The following is a 12,773-nucleotide window of genomic DNA, read 5'->3' as shown; positions in this document are numbered from 1 at the left end:
ATCTGGTTTCTGAGTTTAGCATATATTAGCATTGTTGCCTAAATGCTAGACTGACAAACATTCATTCAGAGTTACAGCAGCACATCCTAGCATTGCAGCATGTTCTCAAATACCATAGCAAACAATTAAAACTACAGAAGTATTTTACTTATCTTGTAAGTAAAGTCGATTTTTCTACAAATGAGTTCAAAAAGCTTTTCCTCGCCATGGTTCCTAGCTTTCTATATATTTGGCACACAGTTAGATCTAGCTGCAACATTACCAAGACTGGAAACCAACTATCATAGGTACATCTTCCTGGCAGTAAGTCCCAGTGAACTCTACTTCCGAGTAGACATGCATTGACTTACACTGTTAGAAATGGAATCTAGAGCAGGGCAAATACTGTAAGCAGGTAAGAATTTATTCCCATCATAGGCACTAGCTTCAAAGGGCCAAGGCTCTTTGCGCCACCTCAGGTTTGAGGGGGCAGGTTCCCCATTGTTGAGATTGGGTACAAAGCTGGGCATGGAGTGACATCAGGACTTCTTTTCCAGGCCAGGGCCTCACCTGGGGTAGAAGTAATTAAGAATGGGAAAAGGGTGCTGGAACCAAATCCTTAACCCATCACTGGAAACCATAAACACCAACAACTGGGAAACACTGGACTGCAAGCACTCCAGCTGGAGAACAGCCTTTACCAAAGGTGTCATGGGCTTTGAAGACACTCGGAACTCAGGTCCAAAGAGAGGAAGAGCACACTTGGCAAACCCTCACAGTGATCAACTCCCGCCTGGAAACCTATGTCCCCGCTGTGGAAGGACATGTGGATCCAGAATTGGCCTCCATAGTCTCTTACGAACTCACTGTTAAAACCGTGTTTATGAGTTAATGACACCTTGTGTGAATTGATTTGGGAGGCCTATGACTTGGTCCAAGATAAAAATGATACCTTCTGTGAGGAGGCTTTGACTGTGATAGAGAAAAAACAGAAAGGGAGAGCAAAAAGCATAAAAGGTTATTATATGTGGTGGCAATGTAAAATCATTAAAAAAGCCTGGGATAAGATATATAAAGATTTGAAAACAAATTGGGAAATGATTGTTGTTAAAAAAACTGAAGTTATGACATGGAGATGTACAGAACTTGTTGGACTTATTGAACAAAATACATTGTTCCTGTATGCAAGATTGGACGCCAGGCCAAGACCAGCCAGCCCCTACAGAAGGAATAAGCCTCCGTTAAAGAAGACGAAGAAGACTGGTAAACTAAACTATTGAACTATACAGGATAAACTAGTTAATGTAGAACCCAAGACAGAAAGAGGACTTTGAATAATAAAAAAGGGGTAAAGGTTTAATGCTCATCTTTTAAGCTTTGTGTACAGACTTTCACGTTAGTATAACTTTTAAAACTCACTTGTATTAAGATGAACAAAGTTTAAAAGTTGAATTATTAAGATTATAAGGTTATAAGGACATGCACGAACAAGTATTAAACAATGAAACCAAGAGGGGGAGGGGAGGGAAGTCAAGCAAAAATAATGGTTTAAAATTTTTGATTATGATGGTTTTTTTCCTCCATTATATATTGTTGTTTTTATGTTTATTTTTTATGTTCTTTTTGGAAAATTAATAAATTGTTATAAAAAAACAAAAACCATGTTTATGGAAGACAATCTTACTCGGTTATGAGTGATCGCCAAAGAAGAAGACTCCCTAATCTGACACCAACATAGACTCCATGGGGTGCAAGTCTCTGTGAAGAATGTAGGGGTCTCTACAATAAACCTTTCTTATACCCACATTGAGAGGTTAATCTCTAGGTTAATGATTGCTAAGACTTTACATAGATTTGTGTTGGTACACTGGGCGGCGGGGTACACTGTGTTGGTACACTGGGTAAGGATATTTGATCATAAGGAATATTTTTGTAGATTTGTTGAGGCTATTTTTGCTCTGACCTCTCATTCTTGATGACTCAGGAATTACTGGGACAACAAAATGGACCACAAACCATTCCTTCCCTCCTGCCTCAATCTATATAGTAACAACTCCCCTTTCCGTTACACAAATCCAGTTGCTGTTGGATGAAAAAAAGGCAGACAAGAGTGATAAGTTACCAAGCAAAAAAAGAGGAATGCTTCTATTTTTAACCATGTGTAAGCCACTTTTACAGTTTAGTTAGTTGGCATTCATCTGTCTCAAGAGACAATGGAAAAGTGCACTATCAAGGGTAAAGTTAAACTGTTGGGTTAATTAAAGCACCTGCTGTGTCTGTACAGACCAATATTGGAGAATTTCAGTTAATAACTGAAACAAGTGTTCCGAATCTGTTACACCATAAACAAAATACATTTTATTATTTTTAAATACTTAAAAATACAATATTAAACTGAATATGCATTCCTCCCATATCATATTGTCCTTGATAAATGGTCCTCCAATAAGGCTGGACACTAAAAAGTAGCAGGGACTGAAATACTGAGTACTGACGGAATCAGATGCAATGTGCACAATGAATCCAAAATAGTATATTAAATGCAAAATATTATACAAACACAAAATTTCAATTTCAATAGTTGCATCCCCATTTATTTCTCTTGCTGAATGTAAGAGGAAAATCAGGATCTATCATAATTGTTTGCATGTCTTTTAATATGTCCAACTTAGTATGTCTTGTAATGTTAGCTAAAATGAGTGAGTAATAATTCCTGACGAACTCGATCAGCTTCAGAGTCAAGTGATTCCATATGTTCATATTCTTCCTCTGGCTGTTCCATCTGTCCCATCGTTTGGGAAGACCACACATCCAGTCCATGCTCTAGAGAAATGTTATGAAGCACGCAGCAAGCCAGAATGATGTGGCTGGCCTTCTCGGGAGAATACTGCAACGTGCCCTTTGACCCATCCAGACAACGGAAGTGGGACCGAATTGTCCTGAATGTACGTTCAATGACATTGTGAGTGGCTGAATGTGCCATGTTATACCGGCACTCTGCAGGCGTTTCAGGAATATGCAGAGGGGTCATTAGCCAAGTGCGAAGAAAGAATGAACTATCACCTGTCAAAAGAAAAAGAAAGATCACAAACCAAACAGGGACATGAGAGTGCAAATAATTACATCACCTGATAATAAAACCAGGCATCTATATGAAGCCAGTTATGTGTATGAAGCCAGGAGGGCAACCAAGATGATCAAGGGAAACTAAGCCTTATGAGGAGCGCTTGAAGGAGCTGGGTATGTTTAGCCTGGAAGAGACTGAAAGGAGATATGATAGTCATCTTCAACTATCTTAAGGCCTGTCACATGGAGAAGGGAGCATGCTTGTTTTCTCCTGCTCTGGAGGGTAGGACTCAAACCGATAGATTCAAGTTGCAAGAAAGGCGATTCAGACTAAACATTCAGTAAAACTTTCAGACGGTAAGAGCTGTTGACCATGAGAGGTGGTGGACGCTCCTTCCTTGAAGGTTTTTAATCAAAGGTTGGATGGCCATCTGTCACTGATGCTTTCGCGGAGGTTCCTGCATTGCAAGGCGTTGGACTAGGTGACCTTTGGGTCCCTTCCAACTCTAAGATTCTATGTTTCATGCTACCTTTGTTTGATTTATTTTTATAGAGGGAGAACTGTAAAATCTGCAGTTTTGACACATAAATGTTATGTGGCATGTCACAGAACCAAACAGAAGTTCCACCAAAATAGACTTTCAAAGATGCCAGTCATGAGAAAGAACTTACCAAGTAGCCAGCCATCTTTGTGCATGCCAGCTTCAAACTGGTTCCTGAGGGCTGACTGCTGCAGCACAGCACAGTCCTGCAAGCTGCCTGGCCAGTGTGTTTCCGCACTCAGTAGCATTCCCCTGGCGTCACAAACCATCAGGCAGTTTAAAGAATGAAGGCCCTTTCTATTCACATATGACAGGTCCTCAGCACTGGGTGCCTTTATTGCGACATGGTTGCAATCAACTAGTCCTAGTACCCCTGGCATACCTGCCAGCCCATAAAAGTCATCTTTCAGATGCTGCACCGACACTTCATCATCTGGGAAATGAATGAACTGAGATGCCCTCTCCACCAGGGCCTCGGTAACATTGGCAACACAACGGCTCATAGAGGCCTGGCTGATGCCAATGGCATCTCCCATGCGAGTCTGGAAAGAACCAGAAGTGCAAAAACCTAATGCAGCAAGAATTTGCGTCTCTGGGCTAATGGCCCTTGATCGTTGTGTAGGACGAGAAAGGCTGGCACCCAGAAGATCCACCAGATAGTAAATGAAGTGACGTGGGAAGCCATACATAGACACCAGATATTCATCAGTCACATCCTCCAGTTTGAAACGATCAAGTGTTCGATGCCCACGACCATATAGCAAGAGATCACAATCAAGAATGGCTATGGGAACAGCCATGATGGGTTGATCTTTCTTCTCTCTACTCACCTACATTGGAGCCAAAAAAAAAGGAAAATTGAGGACATGGATCCTAACAGCCTACTTGACTCTACTGTCAATTTCATACTAATTACACACAAATAAACCTATTGGCTTAGGTAAATAGGATTTTGAAATTAGTTTACAAATGTACACTTTAATTTAACTTGGCATTTACACTAATTGCTATGAGACCAGATCATACACCTGAGAACACAAGGAAAAGAAATATAGAAAACTTTCCCACAGTCCTATTAACGTGGCTGAGTCCTACCAGATAACATTCTACCAGAAAAGTTGACAATATTATCTCCATGGGATTCTGCTATTAATTTCAGTGAAAGAGCCAATGAATCATGGTCGTAGTTCTGGGAAATTTCCAGTGGAATTTTTTTTGGAGCTGTATATAATTTCACACAGGGTCGTGGGACATTCTTGAGAAAGCAAGAATGCACAATTAGTACTGACCTTGGGTCATACGCAAAATTGGAACTGTTGAGTACATATTTCACAATAAATTAGTGCTATGTTTACATTCTCTCTCTGAACCGGTTAAACAAGACTAGGAAAATTTCTTTCTTTATGTGTTACTGCATTAAAATTAATTGGCTGTATGAGGCATGAGGGTGTGAATTGGCAAAACTTAAGCTGGTGATATTTTTAGAAACGTGCAGCACTGAAAAACAAAGAGTTGCTTTGTTCTAATGCTTGTTAATAAGCTGTGCTGTCCCTCAAGGATATTTTTTCTGTTTGTCCAAGTGCACACAAAATCTAGAATTCTGGAACAACTGGAGTTGATAAATGTACTGAAACTATGTGCCTAAGAAGAGCAAGTTATATAAACAGAGATGCTTCACCCAACCACTCTTTTCCATTGTTAAGCAAGTCAGTCGTATTCTAGTGGCAAGGAGCTGTCTTGAGAACCAAGGAGTTCCAATCTTGCAAAATCAAAGTTTCAACAAAGTAATACTGTATTTCTTGTATCCTGTTTTTTAATGTCTACCAGTGACTCCCAGTAGTAATAATAGAAAGGAGGCAGGTAGGTATCTAATTAAATAGCAATGTAAGGGGCACTTTGGTATCAGATATAGCCTATAAGTTTAGGGTGGCATCTCTACAAGAGAATTTTTCTGTTCTCAGTTGGAGACCATTGCTGGAAAGAGCCAAAATGTTAATAGTTTGCATTATCTCCTCATTCCTGTATGTAATAAGCATTTCCCCCTCTTCATATACCCATGTGTTGCATTACATAAACATAACATTCTGTCCCTCTGAATGTATGGACAATGCTTGATAGTCATCCCCTCTCTCATAATAGTTGTGTTATTGTGCACTCACAAGATTAACAATTTAATAATAATAAAAACCAAAAACCAATGGATTGAATCTGGTCTGGTTCATCTATGAACATCTGATACCAAAGGTGTGAATTCCCCCAAACAACTGAGGGATTACCTAGTATTAGCCATCATTGAAAATAAGCCCACAAAAGTAATTAGCTCACCACCACAGCTTACTAAGAAGCCAGAGGTCTGTGTTGCCATGGTGGCCATGGAGGAGGGAAAGTCCCCTCTTCTGTGGCCAACATGAAAATGCAAGCTACTAGACTCTTAGAAGGCAGCTTTTTTAACCAGCTTGCTAAGTGAAAGGGCATGTAGGAAGGAAGGGTATATATGCTCCTCCTTCACTAGCCTATTTCGTGGTTATGAAAGAATAGGCTTTCCTTCCTGCCTGGCTAGCAAAGAAACCAAGTGGACTGGCAGAAAAGAGACCAAGTAACCCACTCCTCCTCCACCAACCTGTTCATTCACCATGAATTTCCTGGTCACCCATGAGTACCAGGCAAGTTGTCAAAAACAAGGCAGGTTTTACCTACGTCAATAAACCAACTCAGAAGACGTGCCAGCATACATACAGACTCTGCTACCAAGACTCAGCTACACAGCTGCAAATAAAATATTTTAAATGTGTTGTAGAGTGCAATATACAAATGTGACACTAGATGGCGAGAGTGAGCTATGCCAAATTCAATGTATTTTTCAAAACTTTTTTTAAAAAAGCATTTTCATAGTGTTTTCTAAATGTGTGTAGATTCCAGCCAAGAGACTAAAAGATAAATGCTTTCCTTTTTCCAGCGATGAATACAAAAGTAGTTGCAACTGACATATGTGTAATATATTATTTTGTCTCAGTAACAGCTGAGGCAATATGTCTACTTTAAAAAATTATTCCTGGTATTTAGCAGCTAGTTGTTAAGCCCACAATTAACTGTTGTAACTGATATGTCATTAATATCCCTATCATCATTTTGAGATAAATAGATTTAGGAGGAAATGTAGCATCATTATCAATGTCTGAGAATGCAATGTTTTGTCTTGTAACATACATGAGACACTATATGAGTATGTCTACAAAAACATGCAATAACCTTTGTGCAGCAAAATACACGTCTGACACTCAAGACTATGTTTGAAGAAGAGAGTGCACCCAAAGAAGGAGGCTATCTCCAGGCATCTGGTTAGTCACTGTGTGAGAGCACAATACAGAATCAAATGGGCCTGTGGTCTAATCCAGCTGGGTTCTCATGTGTCACTTTCAAGGTTTCATTCACGCTTCTCGGTTGAGCCACCAGGAATGACTTTCCTAAAGGACCCAAAGCATAAATGACGGAAGGTGAAGGGGTGCAAGAGAGGGAGAAGAATGGCAACGAGGCATTAAACTGTTTGTGGTGGGAAGTGAAGGGCACCTGATGAAGCAGGAACTGCAAAAGAGAGCTCAAAAGCAGGCAGGTCTCTGCGAAAGGGGCATGAATTTGCCTTATTGGAGGATGCTGTGAAAGCGGAACATGCAGCAGGGTAACCCAACAGTAGTTGTGGGAAATCTCACCCGCTCCAACTCTCCCCATCAGCACCGGCCAGCATGGCCAATGGTGGCAACGGTAGTGCAACACCATCTGGTGGACCAGTGCCGGATTTACGTATAAGCTAAACAAGTTATAGCTTAGAGCTCCACTCTCTTGGGGGTCCCAAAAAAATTAAAGGGGAAAAAATGGATGTACATTTCCAAAATATAAGATAAAAAACAAATAAAATAAAACCTACATACAGCAACAGTATTTTGTGTTGTGTAGGCTCCTATTTGTTATGTGCAAACGGCTTTAGATACCTATTAGGTCCATAAATTACCATATAGTATATACAGTATTCAACACAAAAAACAGCGGCAATTTGTTGTTGACAAAGGACAGCTGGACATATAAAGGGTCCCATTACCTTCAGTAGCCTAGGGCTTCATCAAACCTAAATCCGGCCCTGTGGTGGACTACAAGTTCCTCCCTAGAGAAGCGGGGAGAAGACTGGGGGGGGGGGGTGCAAAGGGGTCTTCCAGGGAGGACGGGAGCTGGAGAGCGGGCTGCGCTTGGAGAAAGACTGAAAGCGCAGGATATAAGCATGTTTCGCGGCGCGGCTACACGTCTACACCTCCCTCTCCGCCGGACCCCCGATTTACCCCGATAGCGCAAGGGGAGCCTGTCCCGAAGTCCCTTCCCAGCACCCGGATCCCGAGGCGGAGCTCCAAGTCCCTCTCACGACGCCCGGCCTGTTCATTCCCAATCGCAGATTCCTCACGAGACCGGCCCTTCACCCCTTTAAGCCTCCCAGGTGGGCATTCCCGCCTCCCGCCGATAATTAACGTCTGCGGGCTGGCCCACTGGGGCGGGGAGGGGGTCGCTGATAACGGGAGGCGGGTCCTCGTCTCTGTGGAAAGTGCCGCGGCGGATGCAGAGTCAGCGCTCCCCGTTTGCCCTGAGTGGATGAAAACAAACAGCAGCAATGGCGGCGGTGGCGGCGGCTGCAGGGGGAGTCTGCGGCCGTGAGGGACACCCTGGATGTGTAACCTGCGACGACGGGCAGGTCGGCTCGTAGGGCCTGAGCGACTTCTCCTCGAAGGCCGGCGCCGGTTCCTCAGAGCCTTCCTCGAAGGGGCGGCGCAAGCGGAGACCACTCGTACGCGGGCCAGCCAGGCTCGGGCATTCCCAACCCCTTCCCTGGGCTGGACCAAGCACTGGGCAGCGGCGAGTGGAGGCCGGATATTGGTCACCCGCCTCGGGACCAAAGGTCCCAACAGGCCTTCTCCCCAGCAGGCGCTGTTTTCCCGGCAGACTTGGGCAACGAATCTACGAAACCCCTACCCCCCGCCATATTCCCAGACGGGGCTGAGGAAAGCCTTGTCCCGCCCGGGAATTGGGCAGCGGAGCCGAGCGCGAAAGGTGCGCTAGGAAGAAGGGAGACGAGAGGCGGGCGGCCCTCAAGTCTGCGGGGCCGGAGGGGTCTTGGTGCTGCGAGCCCCCATTGGGGTCCCTGAGGTGGCCCCAGCAAAGGACGTTCACTGCCACGTCTCCTCTCCGAGGAAAGAAGCCACAGGAGCGGCGAGGGCGGCACCTTCCAGCCCTTCGAGTCGAAACAAGCCCCGAGGATTTCGGAGAGGCCCACTGGGTCTGACCATGAGGAGGGACTAAGATAGCCTCCGGGCTCGTCCCCGGAATGAGACCCCGAGCCGTCACCTCAGCCTTCTCCCCGCAGGTAATTCCCCCCTGCACCTCAGATGCACATAATTTGATGGGTTTCGACTAGGCTTCTGCTGGAGTAGGGTGATGGGTCTGCTCCCACAGAGTAGGTAGGGGTGGGGAGAGCAGCGGATCACAGTCTGATTGTATAGAGTTGTGGGTAGTAGGGAAAATAGGGCTGTGAGGACTGTTTATTTCTAGACAAACCTTTCAGAACCTAAGGAGTACTGAAAATAAAACCTTGAGGATGTGATGTAGTCAACGTATGACGTGGCACGTGCATGACCTTGGGTTTAAACCCAGCTGCACCACTAAATTTCTTAGCATGTGTGATGTGGGAGCTTGAATATATCTGTAACTTATTTCATGACCTTGCCAAAAGGGAGTTTTGTTGACTGACGTTTCAGATCTGCTGTTGATAACTGATTAAGCTGCTTTAAAGCAACAGTATTCAAAGGATTCCAGCAACACAGGACCTATTTTCACTAACTAGTTCTACATCATGTGTTCCTTTGAGGATCAAGCTGCCAGTCTTTATGCTGCATACTTTGTCTTCATCATGTGATCTGACCTCATGGTCTTTTGATCTAGAGATATTTCTAAATCTTTCAGGCAACAATGTGACTGAAATAATGTGAGGCTTTTCTAACTCTAGGGCCACAATTCAACACAAATTCAAGTATGCTTAAGTTCACTGAAATCTTAACCAAAAGAGTGCAATTCTGCTACGAGGAGTGGGACTTTCTCTCTAGTTAATATGTTTAGTATTTCAGTCTTGGTGTGCCTAACTCTGGATTGGAATGTGGCTCTGGGTCTTTAAAATACCTATTGTGTAATGGAAAAACTAGGCCATTCGCATAAACAAAAAATAGTTTAGTTAGAATCACTAGCTTTTTTGAATTTCAATAAAAGAGAAAAGGCATTTTAGAAACATGTTTTTATTTGCCTTAAAATTACATTTCTTTTCCTCCAGAATTTATATTAACTTAGGGACTAAGCAATGTGTGCTACCTTCCAGTTTGTTGTAACAACAAGAATAAAAAAGTTGATAATCATAGTTTGGTTCCTATCAAGAAGAAAATCTACCTCAAAACCTAAAATAGGGCTGCTTCATATTTACAGGAATTAAGGCATATGCCTCTATGTACTATATCTGCCAATAGGGTTCCTTGTAAAGTGTTAGAATTTTATGTCTGCTCTAGTTGATTTTCATGTATGCTGCATTCACTGAGGGACCCCAGAGCCAGCCATGGCTTTTGATGACATCTGTAGTGCGCACACAAATCAAACAGAATATGGTTCTTGCACATAGTGGGCAGTGTTGTAAGTACACATATTACTATGCACATTGGAAGCAGCCCTCAGGAGGTACAAAATGGGGAATTCTTGTAAGCTGTCTCACTATTTTAGGAAATATAATAAATGAGGATAAGTGAACCATAGGTCTTTAGGACATCATATTTAGTATTTTCTCCAAATTTAGAAATATATGTTCATAATGTAACAGAATTAATTTTCATTCCAGAACAAAATGAGATCCAGCTTGTTTATAAACTTATGCTTTCTATCATAGAATCTGTACTAAGAGCAAATTCAATTATCCAAGTGCCAGTGTTTATGTAATCAAAACATTACCATGCATGCACAAGAGAGAGATATCAGCAGGCTTCTGGGTATCCCAGCTTGCAAAAGTACTAAAAATCTTTAGGTTGAGGCAGGGGAGTCAAAACAGCCCATTGAAGGCTGAGTACATTGACTGAGGTGGGTGATGCCAGGAGTGTAAGGAAGGAAGGCTTGGCTGACTGGAGCACTATACAGAAGCACTCCATATTCTTACTGGCCCAAAATATTATATAGTCAGTTTTCTTCTAATGTTGTTAAATAATTTATGATTATTATTACATGTAGCTGTTGTTTTTTTAATTCAGGAAATCAGTAACTTACAGTGGATTCCCACAAACTCTCCTTTCTAGGTACTGAGCAGGCTGAAATTTCTTGCCTTTAACATTACACTCAGTTCTCTGGGTCCAAGAAAGACTAATGGTGAGGTGGCATACATTAGATCTGCCTGGACTTGAATTCAAGGATAATTACTTCTCCTGAAAGAATCAACCCCTAAGTTGGAGCTCTATCTAGTGTTTCTTGTTCCTCTTAGGAGATTGTGATGCAAATGTTGCCAAGACAACTGCTCCCTACTCTCAAAACATGGTAAACAGGCAAAGGAGGAGCAGGTTCATAAATGCTTTGTGTGTCACCCAGATGGGTTTGGCTTTTATTTGAATTTTTTTATTGGGCTCTTTTAAAATGTTTTCCTGCTTTTAAGGAGTTTGCACTAGAGAAAGCAATGCTGCTGTTAATTGGAAAGCCTTGTGAAATAGAAAACTGTCTTATACTGAGTGCATCTAGCCCAGTATTGGTTGTTTTGACTGGCAGTAGCTTTCAAAGTTGTTGAACCAAAGTTTTTCACATCCTCCTGTTACCCAAGTGCTTTTAACTGGTGATTAAACCTGGAACTTTCTGCCTCCAAAGTTAATGCCTTACTACTGAGCTACAGCTTGGCCCAAAGTGAATGATCTGTAACCTGAGAATCATGAAGTATCTCTGATATTCTAGTACCTTGTGAAGGTTCTAGAATCACTGCACTGAGAGACATAACCAGTATAATTGTCCATCCTGTATTCTCATTGAAATACTATATGGGTTGAGGTTACTCATTTCTTAACACCCTTTGTTTTAAATGTGTCTGCCAGAATGGAGAGCAAAGAAAGCTGTTTCCTTACCCTGTAAAAAGAAACCTGCCACCACAGTGTTATTGAAGAACAGTTTTGATCTGAGAGGAGGCGACATCTAGCTTTTGGGGGGGGGGAAGTCATTGTAATTTGTTTTTGCTGCTTTATTACTCCGTTTTAATTAATACTTATTAATTTAATTTTTTTTGCGAGATTTACCTGAAAAGTGTTATATAAATAATAATAAATGAAATATTTTGCTTTAGATATGCTGTGTATTATAGTTACTCAGGAAAGAGGCACTAAAAGCAACAAGGGTTTAGAGTAGGATTGGTCCCGTGGAAATTACCACCATGCAGTAAAGCACAAGCATGTCTGAAATATACAATAGACCATCACAAAGAAGGTGTGTCACATATGTGAATTTGTGTTAGATTTCCATTATATAATGGAAGTTTTTCTTCAAAACTTCAAAAATGAAAATTTTGATAAGTGCTACAGTTTGTGTGTATTGATTTTCATGTGAGGATGGGGATGTCAGTTGCAAAAAGGCTTTCTGAAGCCTAGAACCCAATAGTTCCCTGACCTGACAAGCTCATAGGTAAAAAATATCACCTTTTAGATAATGTTGGTTATCCTCTGGGCTGAAAATAAATATTCTGACATTAAGGCTCCAGCTGTGTTCAGTAACATTGGTAGATCACTGAGAAAAATAGTGTGTGATGTTTAGCATGATCCACTCAAATTCACGGGACAAGTTAGTCAATTTGTGTACCATTGATTTCAGTGGGTCTTCTCAAGCACGACTTAGTCTGTATCCAGCTCATGATCCATATATTGGTCAAATTCTGTTATATAAGCAAACATGCAAATTTTCCTAACTACAGCTTAGGTCAAATCTGTTGGCCCTTTTTGTTCTACACTGCATTTTATCTGTCACAGTTTCATTATAACTAGGTAGGTATCATTGTTCATTTATCAAGAAATGAAATAGTTTATCAAATATCACACCTGTTTAGAGAAAGAGACAGTATTATTCAGGTGTACTTTGCACTTTTGCCCAGTGCTGAGT

At 41.9% G+C, this 12,773-nt stretch overlaps 2 protein-coding genes across 14 annotated transcripts in view; one reads left to right on the top strand and one right to left on the bottom strand.

Moving 5' to 3' along the window:
* Window positions 1-2,311: 2,311 nt before the first annotated feature.
* On the bottom strand, window positions 2,312-11,819 carry HARBI1 (harbinger transposase derived 1; the record flags this gene model as incomplete). Its single annotated transcript, XM_083755221.1, has 5 exons — window positions 2,312-3,042; window positions 3,718-4,417; window positions 7,916-8,593; window positions 9,463-9,623; window positions 11,753-11,819. The coding sequence occupies 5 exons, from the start codon at window positions 11,817-11,819 to the stop codon at window positions 2,666-2,668; spliced, it is 1,983 nt and encodes a 660-aa protein (XP_083611347.1). The 3' UTR covers window positions 2,312-2,665.
* Window positions 7,774-12,773, top strand: part of ATG13 (autophagy related 13) — a 22,320-nt gene continuing 17,320 nt past the window's right edge. For 2 of the 13 annotated variants that reach the window (XM_083750910.1, XM_083750914.1), the window contains exons 1-2: window positions 11,655-11,846; window positions 12,562-12,658. The gene's annotated coding sequence lies outside the window, so the exon portion shown is untranslated. Of the gene's footprint in view, window positions 8,989-11,607; window positions 11,847-12,561; window positions 12,659-12,773 lie in introns of those variants that run through there. The other 11 variants (XM_083750919.1, XM_083750917.1, XM_083750912.1 and 8 more) reach the window with 7 other exon arrangements.

Source organism: Podarcis gaigeae (assembly GCF_964106915.1).
Source record: "Podarcis gaigeae genome assembly, chromosome: 1".
In the NCBI taxonomy this organism is placed as follows: Eukaryota; Metazoa; Chordata; class Lepidosauria; order Squamata; family Lacertidae; genus Podarcis; species Podarcis gaigeae.
Note: the sequence above shows the minus strand (reverse complement) of the source record. Positions and strands in the feature narration are given on the sequence as shown.